At 46.7% G+C, this 20,293-nt stretch overlaps 2 protein-coding genes and 1 non-coding gene across 3 annotated transcripts; all 3 read left to right on the forward strand.

Annotated features, from left to right (window-relative positions):
• Positions 1 to 3,399: 3,399 nt before the first annotated feature.
• Positions 3,400 to 15,574, forward strand: TGME49_305150 (tetratricopeptide repeat-containing protein; the record flags this gene model as incomplete). Its single annotated transcript, XM_002370268.1, has 13 exons — positions 3,400 to 3,447; positions 3,876 to 3,930; positions 5,282 to 5,583; positions 6,202 to 6,291; positions 6,728 to 7,187; positions 7,647 to 7,919; positions 8,514 to 9,240; positions 9,923 to 10,235; positions 10,740 to 11,300; positions 12,714 to 12,918; positions 13,495 to 13,702; positions 14,383 to 14,861; positions 15,165 to 15,574. 13 exons carry the CDS (start codon positions 3,400 to 3,402, stop codon positions 15,572 to 15,574), a joined length of 4,131 nt encoding a protein of 1,376 aa, XP_002370309.1.
• A 1,673-nt stretch (positions 15,575 to 17,247) lies between these two features.
• TGME49_305160 (histone H2Ba) lies at positions 17,248 to 20,283 on the forward strand. The gene has a single exon (XM_018782437.1). It carries the CDS (start codon positions 17,514 to 17,516, stop codon positions 17,862 to 17,864), a length of 351 nt encoding a protein of 116 aa, XP_018636127.1. The 5' UTR covers positions 17,248 to 17,513; the 3' UTR covers positions 17,865 to 20,283.
• TGME49_305170 lies at positions 19,311 to 19,382 on the forward strand. Its single transcript has one exon. It is a non-coding gene; the product is annotated as a tRNA-Gln (tRNA).
• Positions 20,284 to 20,293: the final 10 nt, after the last annotated feature.

Here is a 20,293-nt window from a genome sequence, read left to right on the forward strand (position 1 = left end):
TGGGAACATCTTGAGCTTCCTTTTGTATCTTTTGTGCGGCGCGCCGGGACCAGAAGGCAGTGGCCCTCTGGTGCTGCGTCACCAAGTGTATGTATACCGGGTGCCTGTGCAAAGGAATCCTGTCTGCGTTTTTAAGGTGTGGCCAGAATTGCCAAAAGGAGGCGCAAGTGGCGCTCACCTTTTTCACATGCTTATACGCGACCCAGCAGATCGTGGTGGTTTGCTGGGAGTCAGTTCGTGGTCCTATTGGCGTTCCTTTGACTTTTTTACGGAAAGAGAAGGGTGGGACAGGGAGATACACCGGGGAAAACGTTTTTCTACACCACAGAATGCCTCTGTAGTTGGGAGGAGCCCGGATCGGTTTGGTCTGTGGATCCTGGATATCTTTGTGTAGCAACCTGAGAAACGCCGTCGTGTCGTGGAGAACAGAAAAGACACACGATCAAGGAGTTTTCTGGCGCCTCTGGAAAACGCCGACTTGTCTGTTCCGTAACGCAGGTGCTGTGTGGCGCAGCGTGTAAGAAGGGTCAATAGGTAGAACGGTATCGTCTATGCACACAGCTGTAGCGAGGAAGCGCCTGGCCGATGAGTATGCAGATGTGCATTTATAAGTGTCGAACTGCAGTTAGAGATGTGGAAGATCACGTTTTCTGGATGCCTAAAGGCGGAGTTCACATATGCGACTGAAGGACGCAAATCGGTTCTGATCAGGGAAACCACTAGAAAGGCTGAAGAAAACAAGGCTTAAACGAAGCTCGTGGACCATTGTGCTTCCCTCTCCACCCGGATAAGCATCAAACTATTCAGTTTGGTGACGCCGTTGCAAGTTACGGATGTGCCAGAAAACCTTGAATTCCCATGAAGTACTGTCGCGACGGCGAATCGCAGCCACCCCCAGATCATTAAATTCAAGTTCAACTGGCTTCCACTTGGTGTGGTCAGCCAGTCCTTTTGTCTGCGATGAGGTGCTTCAATACTTTGCTACCTTCAGCTGATCGGAGATTTTGACCAGCCAGCATTCTACAGTGCATACCTCAGTTGAGCGCCTGCATGTCTTTGTATGTAGTACTTCGGTTCCAGTTTCTCCGGTACAAGGATGAATCACCGTTAATTTGTGACCGCACAAACCCTGACATGAGAGGTGTGTGTCGCCAGCACAGAACGCGTGCGGTCTGTCTTAACTGCGCCTCTAGAGTTTCGCAATCCTGTAGAATGTGGATCTGCCACGCTGACCGGTAAAGCATTTGAAACTGTGTGTCGTCCTACATGTCTTTTAACACTTTCACTGTGCTAACGCGCTTCTGTTCGTTTTGTGTTCTCTACAAAAATTTGAAAATACTTCTGAAAATCCCTGTATCTGATACTGAACCGCCTGGTCTGTCGTTGCAACACGAGACAGAAACTACAACTTCTCCCTCCTAACGAAGTCGCTGTTCCATTTGAGATCAACGGTTCTTTGTCGAATCGCATGTCAGTTGCAAAAAGAGAGACGGTCTTTGGTATTTAATCGGTAAGATCACTTTAGGATTATCAAGAAAAGTCGCGACGGCGCCTGGTACAGTCTCGCTGGTCTTTTCGCTGATGTTGAATGCCTTGGATTCTTTTAGAGGATCCAAGTTCTGTTTTCGTTAGCATGATTTTGAGAACTTGGGAATATGCCGCGAGCCCGAAAGTGCGTGTTTGTGTTCGTGAAATAGGAAGATTCACCGCGATAAATCTTACAAACAAATCCAAACGGGCACTACGGCTTCGTAGCTGAGGCGGTTCCGCTAACGCACACGTCAAATGGCAGCCGAAAAACCATGTTTTTTTAAGACAGCAGTCGTTTTTCTCTGGCCACTCGCTTTTCTCTCCATGGGAAATCTTTCGTGTTGTTGGAAAACAACTGGCTTTCTCGGCAAGCATTGAACAGACTGGAAACTAAACCGCTGCTGAACTATTGAACACGCCCGCATCCAATCTATCGTAGATTCTGGGTAAAAAAGCGGAATCTCTGGTTTCCTTCGTTGCAACTTTGTCGGTTATGGACTCTTCTAACTTTTCCTCATAACCTTGAGGCACTTAGTGTCCGGGACTTGTGCAAAAAACGCCTTACCAAACACTGCGGCCACAACTAACGCATGCACACAGGTGGAACCCTTGTTTTCCTACCCCGTTCTAGCGCGGTGAAGCTAAAAAGAGAAAGACAGACTAGATCTGAGTCTGCGGCTGTACACGACAGGAAAGACCGGAAATGAAGTTGATCAGACGTTTTGGAGCTCGTGTTTTTCCCTGGTCTCTAAACGCATTTTTCTTACGGAGGAGTGGACTTTTTTCGAGAACGGGTTTCGCGCCTACAGCTTCAGAAGCGCGTTACTACGGAGGAAATGTCACCGCATAGGACTGACGAATCGGTGCCGGAAAGGGAAATATCCGACAAGGACCTTCCATTCAAAAAATGCGGTTTTGCCCGGCGTTGGCAAATAGGATCGAGAAGCGGCAGCAAACGCAAGTGCCTCGATGTTTCCGATGCATCTGTTTTTCTCATACTAGCTGTGTTTGGGTTCTCTCTGAACACTGCTTCGCTCCTGATCTCTCTGTCTTTCTCCATTTAGTTACTCTGATTCTGCTCTCTGACTGTTTTCTCAGAGAATCTCGTCCTCACCGTCATCTAGATCCCTTATTGGTACTCCGAGTCTGGTGACTCGGTGACTCACATTACAATTCCTATGATTGAAAGTCCACCACAGCTCAACCATGCGCTACTTGAGTCAGTTAAGACTAGGTTTAGTATTCTGTATAGACCGACCTGGGTCGACGAGCTCGATTGTTCTCTCCTTCGTGAGGGACTTTCTCAAGTTAAGGCTCTCCCCACGCCGTTTCTGGGCGTTTCTACCCAATTCTACGAAGACTACTTCAGTTAGACACGATAGACACAGAGCATGTGACATTGGCATATCGGGCTAAAAGACAAGAAGCAAGGAAACGCAGTTTTGCTTTTGTCGACAGAAAACTGATATTTCTTGGAGGAGTCGCAATCAGCTCCTCCGCGTGTCTGTTCAGCTTTGTTTCATTCGCAACGTTTTTGAAATACAAATCCCACATCGTTCTCTTCGCAGCTGGACTGCTGTGTTGTCTTAGCCAAATGCTGCTAAACAGAAGAAGGTACAACGAAAGAAACACAGAAGCACGGGACATCTGTGTGTATCCAGTACAGGCATATCTGTAGGTAGATAGAAAAAAGGTGCATGCATACTCACACGATGTGCCGAGAAACGAAACGGAGAAGCATGTAATGGCGGAAATCGTTTCGGATTAGGTCGACGTGACAGAGAATCGTCCTGCAAAAGAAAGAATTTGCCCCAAGTTAACTCAGGAAGGGGAGCGTTCTTCCGGAAGGCACAAACTGCTTCCTCGACCATGGATCCTCAGGAACACCGAAACTCTTCTCTCACGTGGTCTTTCCAGGTGCGACCAGTCTCACAAAGGCGACGAATCTCCGGACATGTATATTCCTGCGTATATGTGTAGAAGCATGCATATATATATATATATATATATATATATATATATATGTGGGAAAATGTATGAATAGATATATATGTTGAAATGGATCTGTAATGAATGTATCCAGCAAACTGTAGGCATATATATATATACATATATATATATATATATATATATGTGTACAACTTTGTGCTGTGCTCTGCACACGTCAAAAACAAGTTACAAATAAGAATGTGCGTTTGTTGCAGAAGAGGCCAAGGAGGCACCAAAGGAAAACTATTTTTTCAGTCTTTCTTGATTTCAGTGAAGGGGTCTTTTTTCTCTGAATCTTTCAGGTCCTTCCTCTCAAATATTGTTTCGACTGTCCACTTTTTCTTGTTTTTTGACAGGTGAAGAAGATCAAGAACCTGCCAAAGGAAGTGCCTACGCAAGTGGAGATCTCCGGTTAGCGCGAAGGGAAAGGGGAAATGAAGAAAAAGATTCTCGTCTTTCGTCATAACGAAACGTCAACGAGAGAGCGTGCAGATGATGCCTCTAAAAAACAGTTTTCATATATCCAACACTTTGAGCTGTCTTAAGCAGTCCAGTGGGGTGATGGTGTACAGCAATCATAAAGAACTTACTTGGATGACCCTCTCAGTTTCCACACTGCATGAAGAGAAACAGAGGTGGCCGTCGAACACCGCTTAAAACAGACACAGTGGGTATTTACTCGATCTGTAGCCCACATTTAGCACGCGTTAGAAAAAAAACAGAGAACCTGTTTTCTCTGTCACAAAGGCCCTCTACCTGCATCTACACCGCAGATAGTACACAAATCCTTCAAAGCATGCATGCATATAGATATAAATACGTATATATATATATATATATATATATATAAGTATGTATACTTGATATATACACGCACATGTGTATGTGTGTAGTGGGGGTTATGTTGTGTGATAGAAGAAGCGAAGAAACTCAGGGGCGGCGTAGATTGTTCAGGTTTAGAGAAAGGGAGAGAGGCGCTGCGCAAAAGCATTTGTCTGCACTTTTCGAGAGCTGCTGTTTTCCGGGAAACGTGTTTGTTGTGAGTACGATTTTCATTTTACAAATGTCGGGTGTCTCTACAGCTCTATGCACCGTCCCACCAGATGCTTCATTTCCTTGTTTCTCTATGCGTCGAGTCCTTCCTCGTTTTCCGCTCTTTCTAGGTTTCCTCGAAAGCCCACTTCTCTCGGAAGTTGCTGAGCCTTCTCGGTTTCCTGGACCTTACCTCTTTTCGTCACCAGCAGTGGTTCTCCAAAGAAGTAAGAGAGGGCAATGGAGAATATGGAAACAGGATTTCCCTACTCTTTTTCTCTCTTCTGAAGGATCGTCTGTCAAACAGACTTTCTCCTTTCTCTTCTCTGTCGACCTGCGCCTTGTTCAACTGCAAACACTGAACGGAGAACCTAAGATAACGGAGACTTCGGACTTCCAGCCGATCGGCGAATCTCGGCTCCTTTGAACTTTCTGAAACGAAAAGAGCCTTTTGTCATCCTCTCGGGAACCTCGCTGTCCCTCTTTCCAGTCTGCATGTATGTTTCCCCCGGCGTTTTCTTTCTCTTTTCCATTGCACTTCTTGTGAACGCCTTTGCTCTCCAACACAGCTCTGTTCTCATTCATGTGCTGCTGAGGGAGAGAGCGCGGGAGGAGAACATTCATTCCCCTCTTTTCGTCTCTTTTTCACGACTTCTTCCTCCTTTCTCTTCCTCTTCTCTCCCTTCTCTGTACTTCCACGGTTCTCCTTGCTGTCTCTTTCCTTTTCGAGGTTCGCACGTCCTGGATGGTCTGTGTAACAAGCAGATGGTCTTCAAGATCTTCGATGCGACGCCAGAGTTGAAGGGGAGATACGTCATTGGCAAGGCGGAGGTGGACGCAACAGCCTTGATTCACGAGTCCACGGAACTTGAAACGGAAATCCTCTTTGCTCTGGAAAACGACTACTTCGCTCTCCTCGGTCTGAGTGACGAAGAAGTGAAAGAAACCGTCTCTGCAGAAATCTCAATCACAGCGTCTGCCTCTCTGGGTCCCCCGGAAGATCGGGGGGACTGGAATATGTTCTCGGTCAAGGTGCGTCGAAGCAGCAACTTGTTTGTTCGTTTCTAGTTCAGGAGATGCGCAAAAAATCAGTGAAACGTATGAGAGAATGCAAGCCAACAACTATGTATACATGCATATACGTACATATATATATATATATATATATATAACATATATTTTACTGGATGCAAATGGTTGGAGAAAGGTCCCTTATGGACGCAGTAACGGTACACGCATGCATGTGTGTGCTGTCTCAGATGCCAGACAAAATATGGACGCAGTTCACGTGTGTTTAAAAAACCACAAAAGCACAAACATGCGTAGAGAGAGCCGTAGACGCATACGTACAGATATAGAGGAGGTACGAGTGGAGTTCAAGACATAAAACGACCACATGGAAATACATATAAATATATATACATATATATATATATACATATATATATATATGCATATTTGTGTTTCTAAGAATGTTTAGGTTTGCGATTTTACATCTGCATAGCTACGGGCGAGTTGTTGGCCTTCCGTGAAAGACGCACAGAGTCTCCACCGGCCCTTCATGCATGCCGCTGCTCGTCCTCGCCGCCTTCCTCCATCCCCACCTTCCGTCTCGTTCGTTTTTGGTTTTTTGGTTTTCTTCTTGCTCAGGTGGAAGAAGTATCCAACCTGCCTTCCTCTCTAGCGTATTTCGGTTTGAACGCGTCGCAAGATGCGGAATGTCATCCCTTCAACTATTCGGTAACACACACACACACACCGAAAATAAAAAACGTAAATTTCAGTTCTCTGCACACATACGCGAACTTCCACTCTCCATCAAACAATAACAGAGACACACCCCTGTTCTACATTCACACACGCAAAGCCACTTCTCTCTCTCTCTCTCTATATATATATATATATATTTACCGGTGTAGAGTTCTGTACACGCATGCATATATATACACATGTATATATACAAACATGTGTGTGTATATATGTATATATAAATGTGTATGTATATTTGTATGTATGCGTTTAAGTGTGAAGCATACTAGAAGCGTGTAAGGGTGTGAGATGGAAATGCATATCGTTTTTATGCGTGCAAATGATTTTTTCGGCGACATTTGTGCCAGGCCCCCAGGCAAGGGTGTGCGGCAGGAGTCGCTTTGAAGTATTTTCGTTGCATTCGCAGATCCACGTTTTGGGTGCGAAGATCGGGGGAGGGTCGTTGATGTTTCCGAGCGTCGCTGTTTCCGAGAAGACTGAGAAAACTGAAAAGTCGTCTCTTCTTGGCAAGAATGAGAAGGTGGGCCGAACTTCGAAGGGGATGGAAGTCCTCGAAAAGAAGGCCGGGAAGAAACTCCCCGAGACAAGAACGAAGTCGTCGAACGAAGCGACCTCAGAGGGCTCGGACGCGCTCTCTGAAGGTGGTGCCGGCGCCCAAAGTCCCGCAGTTTCCTGGGGAAGAAACTCGGAAAGACGTTTCTACCGAGGCCGACAGTTCCTCTCCGAGCTCCTCTACACAGTCGACAGCGTCGGCGGACTCTGGGCGTACTTCCTCCCGAGACTGAAGAGAGAACGAAACGAAGAAAAAGGGAAAGGGAATGCCAAACACGGAAAGGTCGCGCCTCGAGGCAAAACGGCCAACAAAGGTACCGAGAGAACCGCAAAAGACATCCTAACAAACGAAAGAACATCCACGGCTACAGACACTCAAATACACACAAGGTCGCATATCAATACAGAAAGACCGTGTGCACATGTGTGTTCGTATGCATTCATACATGCATGGCTATTTATGTATACACATGTACGTATCTACACATGTATGTGTATCTATGTATAAACATATACATATATATACATATATATATACGTATATATATATGTATGTATATGTATATGTGTATTATGTTGTCGTGTAGTCATTGTAGACTGGTGATGGTTGCTTGGGTACCTCCGTAGAGAAAGGAGAGAAGAAGAAACTTGAAACTCCCACAGCTCTGCAACGCGTCGTCCTGGCCTCCAGGAGGGAACGAGGAAGGAGTCTCTGGGTCGCTGGCTGCAGAGGCATTCAAGGACGCCTCTGCGTTTGACCCTTTTCCCCTCAGGAGACACTTCTCAGGCCCTCTACGACGCATGCAAACATTTTGCGGGGCGCGCGTGGATCCCGCTGGACGCCCTTCGGCGTGGAGATAAGGAAATTGATGGCTCTTTCGAAGTCGTCTCCTTTCAGTTTTCCAGAGACGGGAGACTCCCCCATCTGGCCTCTGCTCTCAGCTCAGAGAGAAGCGCAAACAAGCTCGAGAGCGGGACGCCGGAACCTCCGGCAACCTTCGCAGACAGCGGAACGCGCGTCAAACTCCGAATTCAACTTCGATTTCGTACGCGAAACGAAACAGGCACCACGCCCTTCCCTCAGCTCGCAGTCTCCACGCAAAAAATAAAACTACAGAAAGCGACACACGCACGAGAAAAACGGAAACTGGAAAACGACAAAAAACGACCACATACAAGCATATATACATATATATAAATATACATACATAAATATACATATCTATACATACATATGCATTTATATATGCATGCGTACATATATATATATATATATATACTTACACGCACATACATATCTATATATATACATAAATTTACATATATATATACATATATATATATACATATAAATAATTATACATATACATACATACATATATATATATATATATATACAAGTATGTGGAAAACACAGGAGAGGTGTGAATTTATAGACATTTATATGCAGATACATAAGCAGTTGCATATGAGCATTTCTGAATGTATACAGATATATAAGCGAGTGCTTCCAGAGATTGGTCGATCGCTGGAAGTTGATTTCTTCCGCAAGTATGAGTTTTCTGCTGGTGTTTTTCTATTCTTTCCCTTTTCTCTCCGCATGCGCTTCACAAACGTCTTTCTGTCGTGTGTCTGTGCAGCCTTGCAGGCTCTGGAGCCTCGCTGTCCACCGCTGTTTCTGCCGCCGTCCCTGGGTGCAGAGAAGGGAGAATCTCTGTCTTTTGCTTCTGTCTCTTCTGCTGCTTTGCCTTGCGCTCGCGCGAGAGAGAGTGAAGGGGAGGAAACTTCTCTCAGGTCCTCGTCTTCCTTGTGGGACTCCCTCCCCTCCAAAAGTTCACTGCGCGAGTTCGAAGCGTCGGTGAAACAAGGTGTGAAGTGGATTGCGAGAGAACTGAGTGAACATGTCTCCCTCGAGGAACAGAGGATTCTCGCAACTGCAGCCACTCGAAAAACGAACAAGACAAGAGAGAAAACAGGCGTTCGTCTCAACCGAGAGACGCCACACACAGAAGAAAGTCCAGATGCAACTGAAACAGTGCCGGGAAAAGCGCAGTCAGGAAACGGAGACCACAGAGAAGAAGGAGAGAGCGAAGAAGAGCAAGTTCGTCGAGAGTTTCTGCAACGTTTGAAGGAGAACGGCTGCTACGATGAACTGTTTCAGAAAGTCAAGAAATCCGTCACCTTGGTGATTAGAGATAAGTTGAGAAAAGATGTTTCTCTCGCAACAGCAGTGATGACAGCCACTCGAGGACGCACGCCGCAGACACTCACGGAGGACATGCTCCTACAAAAACTCGACAAACTACTCTCAGACACTTTCGTCTTCCTTGTCGACACAATGCAACAGCTCATCAACCACACCACCACGTGAGACATACATAAATTTATATATATATATATATATATATATATGTATATATATATATATATGAGCATGTAAAGATTTATTAACGTACATGTATATGTATATATGTGTATATGTGTGTTCGCGTATATATGCAAATGCATGCTATTTGTCTGCCGAGTCTCCGCGAATCGCTTCCCACGAACTGTGGGGACGTACCAAGCAACGAGAAACAGACGATAATGCATAGATTCAATTGTTGAGGCTTCCCTGAAGATACAGTATAACGATGCACAGAGAAATTCCTGATTGCACGCTATCTATGCGTGGATATACATATATAAAGATATATGTTCATGTGGGTGAGAACTTTGTCTCTGTCGACATTTTGCTTTCTGTAGAGTTCTGGATGAAAGTATGTTTAAATCTGTCTATCAGTCTGCATATATGTGTCTGTGCTTCTCTCTCTCTTTCTCCCTCTTTAATTATAGCCGCCTCTCTGTGTACATCTATGTACTCGTGTCTCTCTCTCTGTCTGCGGATATGTTGGTCTCTCTGTTTTCAATCTTTGTAGCATACGTTCGTATCTCTCAACGACTGTCGCTGTTTCTGTCTCCCTTGCTCTTTCTGGACCCCCGTGTGCAGAAGTTTGACTCGGACAATAACTCAAGTTTGTGGCGGGTCGGTTGCTTGGTTGTGTGTCAGAGAAAGTCAGAATTTGCGGGAACTCGCGTCTCTGCACCCGGCGAATGCTCTGTTTCCTGGTGAACGTGATGGCGAAGGACAAGAGGAACGTCTTCAGCGCCTGGCGTTCGAGTCCGAAGTGGTTGACGATGTCGAGCGAAGCGTCCAGCTCCACAAACAGCTCATTGTCCTTGCAGAGAAACGCAAAGACAAGAAAATCGCAGTTCTGTGGTGCTCTCTCGCTCGCATGCTTCTCCGTCACGGCGAACACCGCGTTGAGGAAGCAGAGCAAGCCCTCTGGGAAAGCATACGCGCTCAAGGGAGTGCAGAGAAAGTAAACAGATGGCGAAAAACATGATCCGCCTTGCACTCTGCGTGCTGTCTACATCCCCTGTTCTCTTCGCACTGTGGTCGCTTGAAAAAATGTTTTCCTTCGTGGTGAAGTGAGGACCATTCCTCCTCGTCTACTCAAATTGGTGCCGGTTCCCGCGAGAGAGAGATCCAGAGACGAAAGCCACTGTCCAGCACACACGTATAGAAAAACTAGTATTCACTTGTACCCTTGAGTAGTCACCCGCAAATATAAATATATGTATATATATATATATATATATATATATTTGTGTCTTTTGACATATTTGATAAAAAATATATGGCGGATGTATGTATTTAATGTGATAAAGTCTTATGACTATGCATGCGTATGCATTTATATACGTACAGATATATATATATATATATATATATGTTTCTCTGTCTCGATACATCTGTATGTATCTATGTGCTTATAGATATGTTTGTGTATCGTTTTGCGACTTGTGTGCCGCTTTCTCCGTAGGCCTCAGAAGACACCTGGTTGATGCTAGGAAGTTGCTGTCTCCATCGTAAACGGTACAAGGACGCAGAGATGGCATTTGCATCTGCTGTCCGTCGTTGCGGAGAGACTGAGAAGAACGCGAAGACACCTTCTCTCAGTGTTTCTCCGCCTGTGGAAGGCCTTTCGCCGTCTCTCAGTCTCTCGCTGGGGGGGGGAGTGGGGTGGCACTCGGGGTCCGCTCGAGAGCACGAGAGTGGCGAGTCGCGGCAGGAGAAAAGCGCATGCAGCGACAACGCGTCTGCTCGCTCTTCTCCGGCCTCTACGATGGCGCCGCAAGTTCTCCCTTTCTTCTTCCTCAGTGTCTGTCACTACCTAGCAGGAGACACAGCAAGCTTCGAGAAATATCTGGCGCTCGCGTTCAAGCCGGCGGCCTTCTTCGAGAACGAAAGGGATCTGAACGCCCCGCCGGATGATGAGTCTGAGGAAGAAAATCCAGGAAACGAGAAATCCGGAGAAGACACGCAGACTTCCTGCACCAATCCCGCCTGGCCTGAAGGAATCTTCGATGAGCTCGAGGAAATGGTAGGACGCCCGAAAAGCCGCATTCTTCGCAGAAGGCAACTTTACACACACCGAGAAAATCTCTGCACATGCAGAGGCGCATGCACGGACAAGCACATCTGCATATATTATACGCCTATTTGTACAGTAAAAAGGCTACGTATGTTTGCGTGGAAGATGTAGCCCAAATCTGTTGGATGGTGAGTCAATATACGGAGTAAATCCTGTCTTACAGTATGAGATGGTAGAAAATTCACCGTACCCCTAAAAAAGCAAGGAAATCATAGACAAAAACCGCTCCAAATACATATATATATATATATATATATGTGTCGGTTACATACAAGCACCGACATATCTGAATTTGTATGAAATGTGAATTGAGCATAGAAATAGGGAGAGAGCTGCGAAGACTAGGACAGCTGGAACGATACACAGACAGCCATGGTGAAAGGACACCCCGCTTTCTAGAAAGCACATACATGGAAATCCATGCGGATCATAGAGGAGATGGCCATGAAATGCTGCTGGCGCAAAGGACAGCGGAGTTCGTTCCCCGTTATCCTCGACCATCTTACGCTTTCGCCTTGGTACCTGTCAAATAGAAAAAGTACAAGGAGACAGACACAACGGTTCCACCTTGACTGTTGAATAGGTCTCTCAAGTTATGAGAGACAGACACTGAAGTTCTTTAAAACTGTTGTAGAGACACCGGCAAACCAGTGGACAGCGTTTGGAGTTATGGACCCACACGTACCCAGATCATTCAGTATTTTCGGTCAAATTTTGGTGACACCTCCTCAAATCGCGCTGCCCGATTGGTTGTTTCTCGCGCATTATGCGGTCTTAAAAGGACTTTTGTGCAGAAACAGATGTTAGCTAGTATTTGTGTCGCCTCTTATTGATCGAGGATTCTCGCGTGAGACTTGAGTTGTGAAAACTCGAATGTGAAGCAATGCACGACCGGAAATGCAGTCCGTTAATCATCTTCGTGGTTGGTGCAGGTGACACAAAGACAGCTGAAAGGGTGGATTTCAGTATTTCTGCCACACTGGGAATTTTCTACGTCGCTTCTGTTCGACTCGCACTACACGGACAAACACGCATGGTCTTGTCCAAATATGTCCTAACACATATATACATATATATATATATATATATATATATATATATACATATGCATGTAGTGCCACGCATATATATATATATAGGAATTTGCGAGACTTGCAATGTAGTGTGCACTGTGCGGCAACTGAGATCTCTCGCAGGCATGGCGAAAGCAAACGATTCCTCAGGTGCTCGGACGCCCCCCTCCCCCCATAGCTACACACGAGATTCAGAGTTCTTTGGCCTGTTTACAGTGCTTGGCCCGAGACGATCTTTCCGTTCGTGATGCTCAGATGAAATGCCAGTTGCCGCGCCTTCGCTTTGCAGCTTCCGATATTCCCGAAAGAGACGTTTTTTGAACCGGCAACGGTGGACTTTCCAATTTTGGCGTTTCTGCTGCTGCTGCTGAAATTCGGACTGCCGAGTTTGTGTCTCTCCTTCTTCGACCGAGCTGACGACTTCTTCCACAGTGCAACCTCCCAAAGTGGACTCTTCACTTTCGTCAAAGCCAAGGCTCTCTTCTTGAGAAAAGGTAAAGACTATGCACGCTTCTCCACGAGAGAAGCGCCTGTTCACACAGCTGTCACATATTCATCACGCGCCTCTGCCTACGCAAAAACGAAACCCCACACCCCTGAGGCGGCCAGTTTGAGTCATCCTCTCTGCCTCTCTCTCTGTGTGTGTCTGCAAATGCGTAGAACTACAGAAAAAGAACTGCCTGCAAATATCAATACTTATGAATGTCTACTTCGAGGACTGCCCAAAAATCTATTAATATCTATATCCATTAATGTTGACATCTAGGATTACCCAAAAATTGATTATGATCCACGTTTTTTGTGAATCTCTCTATACATATATGCATATATATACAGATATACACATACTTGTATATACATATATACATATATGTATATATATATATATATATATGAATATGTTCATATACGTTTAGAGATATGAATGCCTTTAAATTGAAAGATGTAGGATCAGACAGACAGTAACGAGATCGCTGCTTCCGTTCAAAAGCAGGAGAAACAGTCTATTGTGTAGAGAGGGGGTTATGTGATCTCTTTGGAATGATCTTTTTTTCGACGCTTCTGTGCAGATTTTGTGGGGGCTGCCAGGGCTCTGCGCGAGCTTCTTCAGTCAGGCCCTCGGCACCGACAAGCTCTCGCTTTGTTGGCTGAGTCTTATTACCGCCTACACTTAGTTCACCCCGCTGTTGAGTTTTTTCTGAAAAGCATCGATTTCCTTGACCAACCTCGAGACTCGGTCATCTACCTTCGTCTTGGAGAACTCATGCTTCGACAAAAGTACGAGGGATAATCGATGCAGTTCATCTCCACGAGTTTGCACGTGTAATTTTCACTAGAACACATGCACTATTATTACGCACATATCCTACTTATTGTTATTCACATAAAAAAGAGTAATACACAGACAACACAGATTCTGTTTACGATGCGCACAAAATACTAATTATGCACAGACTCTGATAACTATCCACAGAAACTAGTTATTTTACAGATAGACCACTTGCTATCCAGATAAAAAATAATTGTCATGCGCCTGTAATATCCAGTCTGCAGATGCAGTCTTCCTTAATCACCCTAAAATATCTACCATGCACATATCCTACTTTTTCTACAGGTAAATACTCACTCCGCATATCAGACATTCATTTTATATTCATACTAGTAAAGTAAATTTGCATCTCCTACTTATTAACCCTACACTTCAAATATGCAGTATACACATATGCAGTTCATAGTCCACCTAAATGGTCGGTTATTCACACACAATTTTAGTGCAGATAGAATATTTTTTATACACCCATACACAGTGAACATGCACAGCGTCTGAAAAGGACGCCACATTTGAGGAAGGCATACTCGGGACGGTTCTCGCAAAAGTTCCAGGTTCTCCCTTCGCACTCTGTAGAGTTACATGAAGGGAGAGAGAGGGGCGTACATTGTGTGTTTTTTCGACTTAGGAACTACGAGGAGGCTCACAAGTTTTACAGGAAATCCCTTGAGTATGCGATCACGTCAGAGGGTTGGCTGGGCGTTGCTGTGTCGCTGTATCGCCTTGGAAATCTTCGGGGAGCTTTAGAAGCTGCAATGGCATCGAATGAACAAGATAAAGACAGGGGGGAAACTTGGGGGTACCTTGCCCTCTGTCTCCTCTCGACAGACAGAGTTGGCGAGGCAGACCTGTGCACGCGTTTCCTGATCAAAAATTTGAGAAAAAATTCTCGAGGAGGCTTGGCAGCCCTCGGCGGAGCAACTACGGAGCAAACTGTCAGAAAAATCGATCCAGATCTTCTTTTGGCGGACTGCGTCGAAATAAAGTACATCGACTGGGGAGGAGGCCTTCTTGTAGAGGTCGCCGACACCTACCTTTGCAAAAAAGGTCACTACGGAGCACAGACAGCCAAGGATCTCGCTGAAATGGCTCTACACGAATGTCCCGGTACGCGCAAGAAAGGTGAAATTCAAGTTCCCCTTCGAGATTCACCATGGTCGGTATGTACTGATGAGTCTCTATGCATCTCTGTATGTATGCATATATATATATATATATATATATACATTACATATATACATACATACGTACATATCACCATTTCTTTCGCGGGCGATGATACAGATGCATACAACGAGCATACTGTTTGTTTTACCAGTAACCCCCTCTCCGCGGGGAAGGGGAGAGTCTCTGTGCTTGCTTATTATGACATTTTCTGTCTTTGTTCTCTGGTTTTGGTGGTGTTTGAAGAGAACGCTGCAGCACACAAGGTCCTCTCACAGGCTCTGGCGTGGCAGGGGCAGAGCGAAGCTGCTCTGGGCGAGTTGCTGAGTGTAATGCGGTACGTGGTGGAGAACTTCAAAGATGCATTCCGACAAAAACGAAAGTGTTTCTATGATTTGTTTTACGACGTGGAGGAGCAGCACAAGGTTGTACACGAAGAAGAGAAACGGTTTGCTGAGCAGAAGCTCGCGGTGCAGGCAAAACTCTCAGAGGCATACGACCAATGCCGGAACCTTTTCCCTCTGCTAAGTTCCTCGGAACCAATTCAGGAGGCTGCGCGCATGCATAAAAAGTACCTTGAAGAACTTTCTCGATTGTCTGTCTCTTCACTCGAACCCGGTGCACTTACTGAACGGGAACTGGAGTCTGATTTGTAACAGAGAGGAAATGTTACATCGTTCTCGACTTCGGTGGATCCGACCATGTATTAATACAGCAGAGATAATCGGGATCAACTTTTTACCAAGCCTCAGTGTACTCGAGAAGTGACAGCAAGTCTGAACGACTCGAATCGGAGCTGCAAGCGTCATTCCATGAAGAGGGAAATATGTATATATATGTATATATATACATGCTCATGTGGTTGTCTGGGGAGTGTGCGGCTTAGGGAAGGCAGAGTAAACTCTCCTAAGTAAAAGAGGCTGGAAGACTCGTGGACTTTTTGCGTTTCTTCGTTGCCCCTCGTCTGCGTACTGCTGTATCGCGACTAAGTAACTTGGCCACGTTACCGTCTATCTCGCAGGCGACCCGAGAACTTTCTGACAGTAGACTACCCGAACAAGGAAGGGTTTGTTTCCGACCCTTTTTCCTCAGCAAGAAACAGAGAATCAGCCGAACGTTTGTGCTCACAGATAAGACAAATGCGTTTCATTGGATCCCGGCGAAGATACCGGTTCTGAGTTGAGATTTTCGGTACAGACCCTGATCCAATTACCCTCACCTTCGATGAAGGGAAATGCCACTTGACGCGAACAGTAGTTTCTCGTTTATGTTTCTTGTATTCTGTCTGAAACTGTAAGAGGAGAGCTGTTAATGATATGGTGGCACCGTGCCTAGTATGTCCAAAACAGTATCGTGAGAAGAATCTGACACGCGGGTTGACCCCAGAGGACCCGAACTCGATCACTATCGTCCCCGATCCCTACATCGCTGGCCAACAGTGTGAGCCACAACCGCCTGGCTCTTGAAAGCGAACGTCCCAAATTAGTGACAAGCCACGACAAATTTCTAAAACACCCTCTCTGTAGCAACTCCAGTGTGGCACCCCGTACCCCTTCGGGGATTCCGCACTCGTGATCTGAGAAACATGCTTACGTGGAAACCACTCACAAAAGCTGACACACGCACATTCCTCTCGGCGCCAAACGCGTCTACCCATTCTTTCCAGCTGGCTACGGCCAAAACTCCTGGTAGGAGAAATCGCTACTAGGCAATTGCTGGTGCGCGGCTCTAACGCAACACTACTGTCAAACGCATAAAACGCCGAACAACAGCGTGGAAACCAAAACATGATGTGCATTTCGAATGGCAGAAATGCTGTCTCGAGAACTCTAGCACCTTCGCACTCGTGCCGCGGCAAAAACGCCAGAAACGAGATTTCTGTACAGGCCTACTCAGCGCCTTTCTCTGTCGACCCGTTCTGCTGAGCGTGTCGTCTTAGTGCCTCCGCGGAAAGTGCAAACAGCTAAATTTCCGCTTTGGGTGTCCATACACCGCGCGGCTGCAGTTGTTTGCTAAGAAAAATAGCAAGGTGCATCATAGTTTCATCTGTCTTTGCAACTGCCTATTCGGTGCACCCACGCGGACGACCACCGTAATATGCAGGTGTCTTCCGTGGTTTTGTCCGGGGTTCGTCCTGGACGGGGGTGACGGCTAAAAGACCCCGTTTCGCGGTGAAGCCGCGATCCAACCGGCGAATCGTGAGGAAAAAAATGCACCGTTTTTCCAGTCGGCCAGAAACAAGAGCGGCTTGGTTTCTCGGTGCGATCACGCCCCACCTCCAGTGGGTTTTGCCGGGGCATGCGTTTTGGTGGCGGTGGTGGGAGGAACTAGCCAGAAAACAGGAGGAACTAGCCAGGACGGGGGTGTGGAGGAAACGGGTTACGACGACGTGTTCCCCTACGGTGTCGCTTGCAGCGCGCTGCGCCAAGGTGGGGAAGACGCGATTGGTCGGTCGACACACCCTCCACTACAATCGTTCTTCTGGATTTCTGCCCATTTTACGCAAAGCAAGACCGACCTGTGCTTTTTTGCACGCACGCGTGTTTTCGCATTTCAGAGTCTCTGGAGAGAGTGTTTCCTCCGTGTGTCGACAAAATGGTGGCCAAGAAGTCCGCGAAATCCGCCAAGCCTAAGGCTTCCGGCAAGTCTGGCAAGGGCAAGAAGAAGCGCGCTGAGTCGTACAGCTCGTACATCTTCAAGGTTTTGAAGCAGGTGCACCCTGAGACTGGCATCAGCAAGAAGTCCATGATGATCATGACTTCCTTCATTGCTGATACCTTCGACAAGATCGCCTCGGAGGCTGGCAAGCTCTGCAAGTACAACAAAAAGGACACTCTGTCCTCCCGGGAAATCCAGACCGCCGTTCGTCTGGTTCTCCCCGGAGAACTCGCAAAGCACGCTGTGTCTGAGGGCACCAAGGCCGTCACCAAGTACACCGGCAAGTAAATTGCGAAAAAACGCCCTCCACGTCATCTAGACGGGGCAAATGGCGCAGACGCCGCTGAATGATTCTCTCAAGTAGTCTCGGCAGTTTACACTTCGTTTTTCATGGCTCGATTTTGCATCCTGTGCAGTCCTGTCATAACCAACTTAGGCTTCACTAGAAGCCACCAAACAATTTTCCCACAGGGGTCCAATGCTCTGTCGGTGTCAGCACCGATGAGCACCAATGAGTGAAAACCAGTGCGCTGTGTCGTTTGTCTTTGGCGACACAACACTGTCTTAGCGGGGTAACCAATCGCAAGGCCGAGAAACAGTGTTCGGGAGGAGGAGGTGGTGACGTCTTTTTCTGACATGAATCCGGAGCAGGGAGTGACCTAATCCTGTCAGACCTTGCCGGGTATTTGACAGTGCTCTCAGAGTTTACCCTTTCTCTCCCCATTCGCTGGGATTGCGTGTGAGTGGTACGATTCCCCATAGGCGTGCGCTGCAAAATTCAGTGCAGCTGTTTCCTAATTTTTTTATCGTCGGGTCTTGCGAATTCTTCTGTGTAGCTCTTGCGGCGTGTGAGGGGTCCGGATTTTTTTTCTTGCCGTAAGCACCTACACACATTGTTGCAGGGCAGATGGTAGGCCGTTTTTTGATTCGTCACAGGGCTTTTCGCTGAGTGCTCCGTCGCTTCAGTAATTTTCACAGGGGACAGACACCGCCGGAATCAGAGATGGCACTGAATCTTCTGAAACTTGTCGGAACTCCATGGTGTGTAGGGTCTGGGGTGCTCATGTCAATTCATCCCTCTTCTGTAATTTGCTTCATGTTTATAATGTATCGACTGAGGTGAAAGACCTCACACACCAAATGTTTACGTTGTTCCGTTCCGCCGAGTTATTCTCAAGCGTAGGTCTTGGTTCATATGTTGTGTGAGTCTTATTGGAATGCATCGGTAGAGTGAGTGTTGAATGCAGGTTCGTAGGAGTTAGAGTGTCTTTTCTCACCCTCCACAAAGTCGTCAGAACGCACCACAGGGTTGCCTAAGTAGTGGATGATTCTGCAGGATTCCGCAGTAGCGTCGCTGTTCACGGGCTATCATAACGTGCATAACTTTATGTGAACCCGTTTTGGTATGCTTCGGTTTGAAGGCTGATACATCACGAAAGTCTCGTATTTGCGCCACTTGCGCTGCTGACCGCTGCTGCGCAACAGCTCTTCCAGTTTTCTGTGCCACCATACGGTAGAGCACTGACACCGTGTTACGCAGGTGGCGCGGGTTCATGGAAGATATAAAGTGCGTCACGCATGCGCATTGACTTTGGCTCTGCGAGGTTACGTGATGCTAGAACACTTGGAACCTAACGGCGGCCCTACTCTTTTCCAAGAACAGCAAAGGTCATGCTTCTCTCCAAGAATTCTGACGGTGAAATCAGAAAAGCTGGCAGTACCACGTCGGCTCTTGGTTCTATGGTGTAGCGGTTAGCACTGCGGACTCTGAATCCGCCGACCTGGGTTCAAATCCCAGTAGGACCTTTGTAGAGTTTTTCCTTCCTCGTTCAAAATGCTCTTTCTACTGTTCCCTTCAGGTCACACGGTAGATTCTTTAGCCTTCCTGTTAAAAGTGTCTCGAGCGCTTCGGGAATCTCCGGATCCTCCCGTGAGGAAACGGTCTGTCCGTACGCCGTCTCTGTATCCGATGGTGTTCCGCCTCCGGTGTGAGTGCGAAAATGCGCAAGCGTAAAGGATAAAAATGCGTTTGCTCTCTATTACGAGTTCCCTTATGATTTCCTTGCTTTCTTCAAGATTCCAGATTGTTTGCATTTCGTTTATCTGGTGAATGTGCCTGCACGGAGGAGGTCGTGGCGACGCGACGAGTAGGAGCATTGCAAGTCTCGTGGCAGAAAAATTTGCGGGTTCGATTCCCGGCGGTCGCACCTTTAGTTTGGCTTTTTTCCTTTGATATTTAGCCGGAAAAAGAGTTCAGCATGCGCGCCCACACATGCAGGGATGATAGGTTTTTGCCCATCTTCAGATGCACAGTGAATAGGTCCGTGGGCGCAGCAGCTTTTTCCTGCTGACTACTTTTCTTCCCCTCTCTTCCGTTTCTAATACACACACACACACACACTTCGGTGCCTAGACAGATTCCTGCATATCGCACCTAAATGGCATTTTCTAGCGTATTCTGAGGTGTGAAGAGGAACTCCACTGAACATCGGTGGCTGCTTACTATCTGTGTCACCAACACGGATCTGCATCTGGCCTTGAACTATATCTACGCCACTGAAGTGGACGCCGAAGAAATGCACGCAGCCATCTTACTAATTGATTGTCGGACTTTCCAAGAAGAACTGACCTTTCCGGTAACGCGTGTGACACCTGAGGCACACCAACGGCTTTCCTCCGAACTGAGTTGAAAGCTGCTCCGCGCCGCAGCGTCTCGT

Source organism: Toxoplasma gondii, chromosome IX (assembly GCF_000006565.2).
Source record: "Toxoplasma gondii ME49 chromosome IX, whole genome shotgun sequence".
Classification (NCBI taxonomy): domain Eukaryota; phylum Apicomplexa; class Conoidasida; order Eucoccidiorida; family Sarcocystidae; genus Toxoplasma; species Toxoplasma gondii.

Excerpts from the sequence above, each read along its gene's own strand:
- TGME49_305160 (XM_018782437.1), top strand. The coding sequence starts at position 17,514 with ATGGTGGCCAAGAAGTCCGCGAAATCCGCCAAGCCTAAGGCTTCCGGC.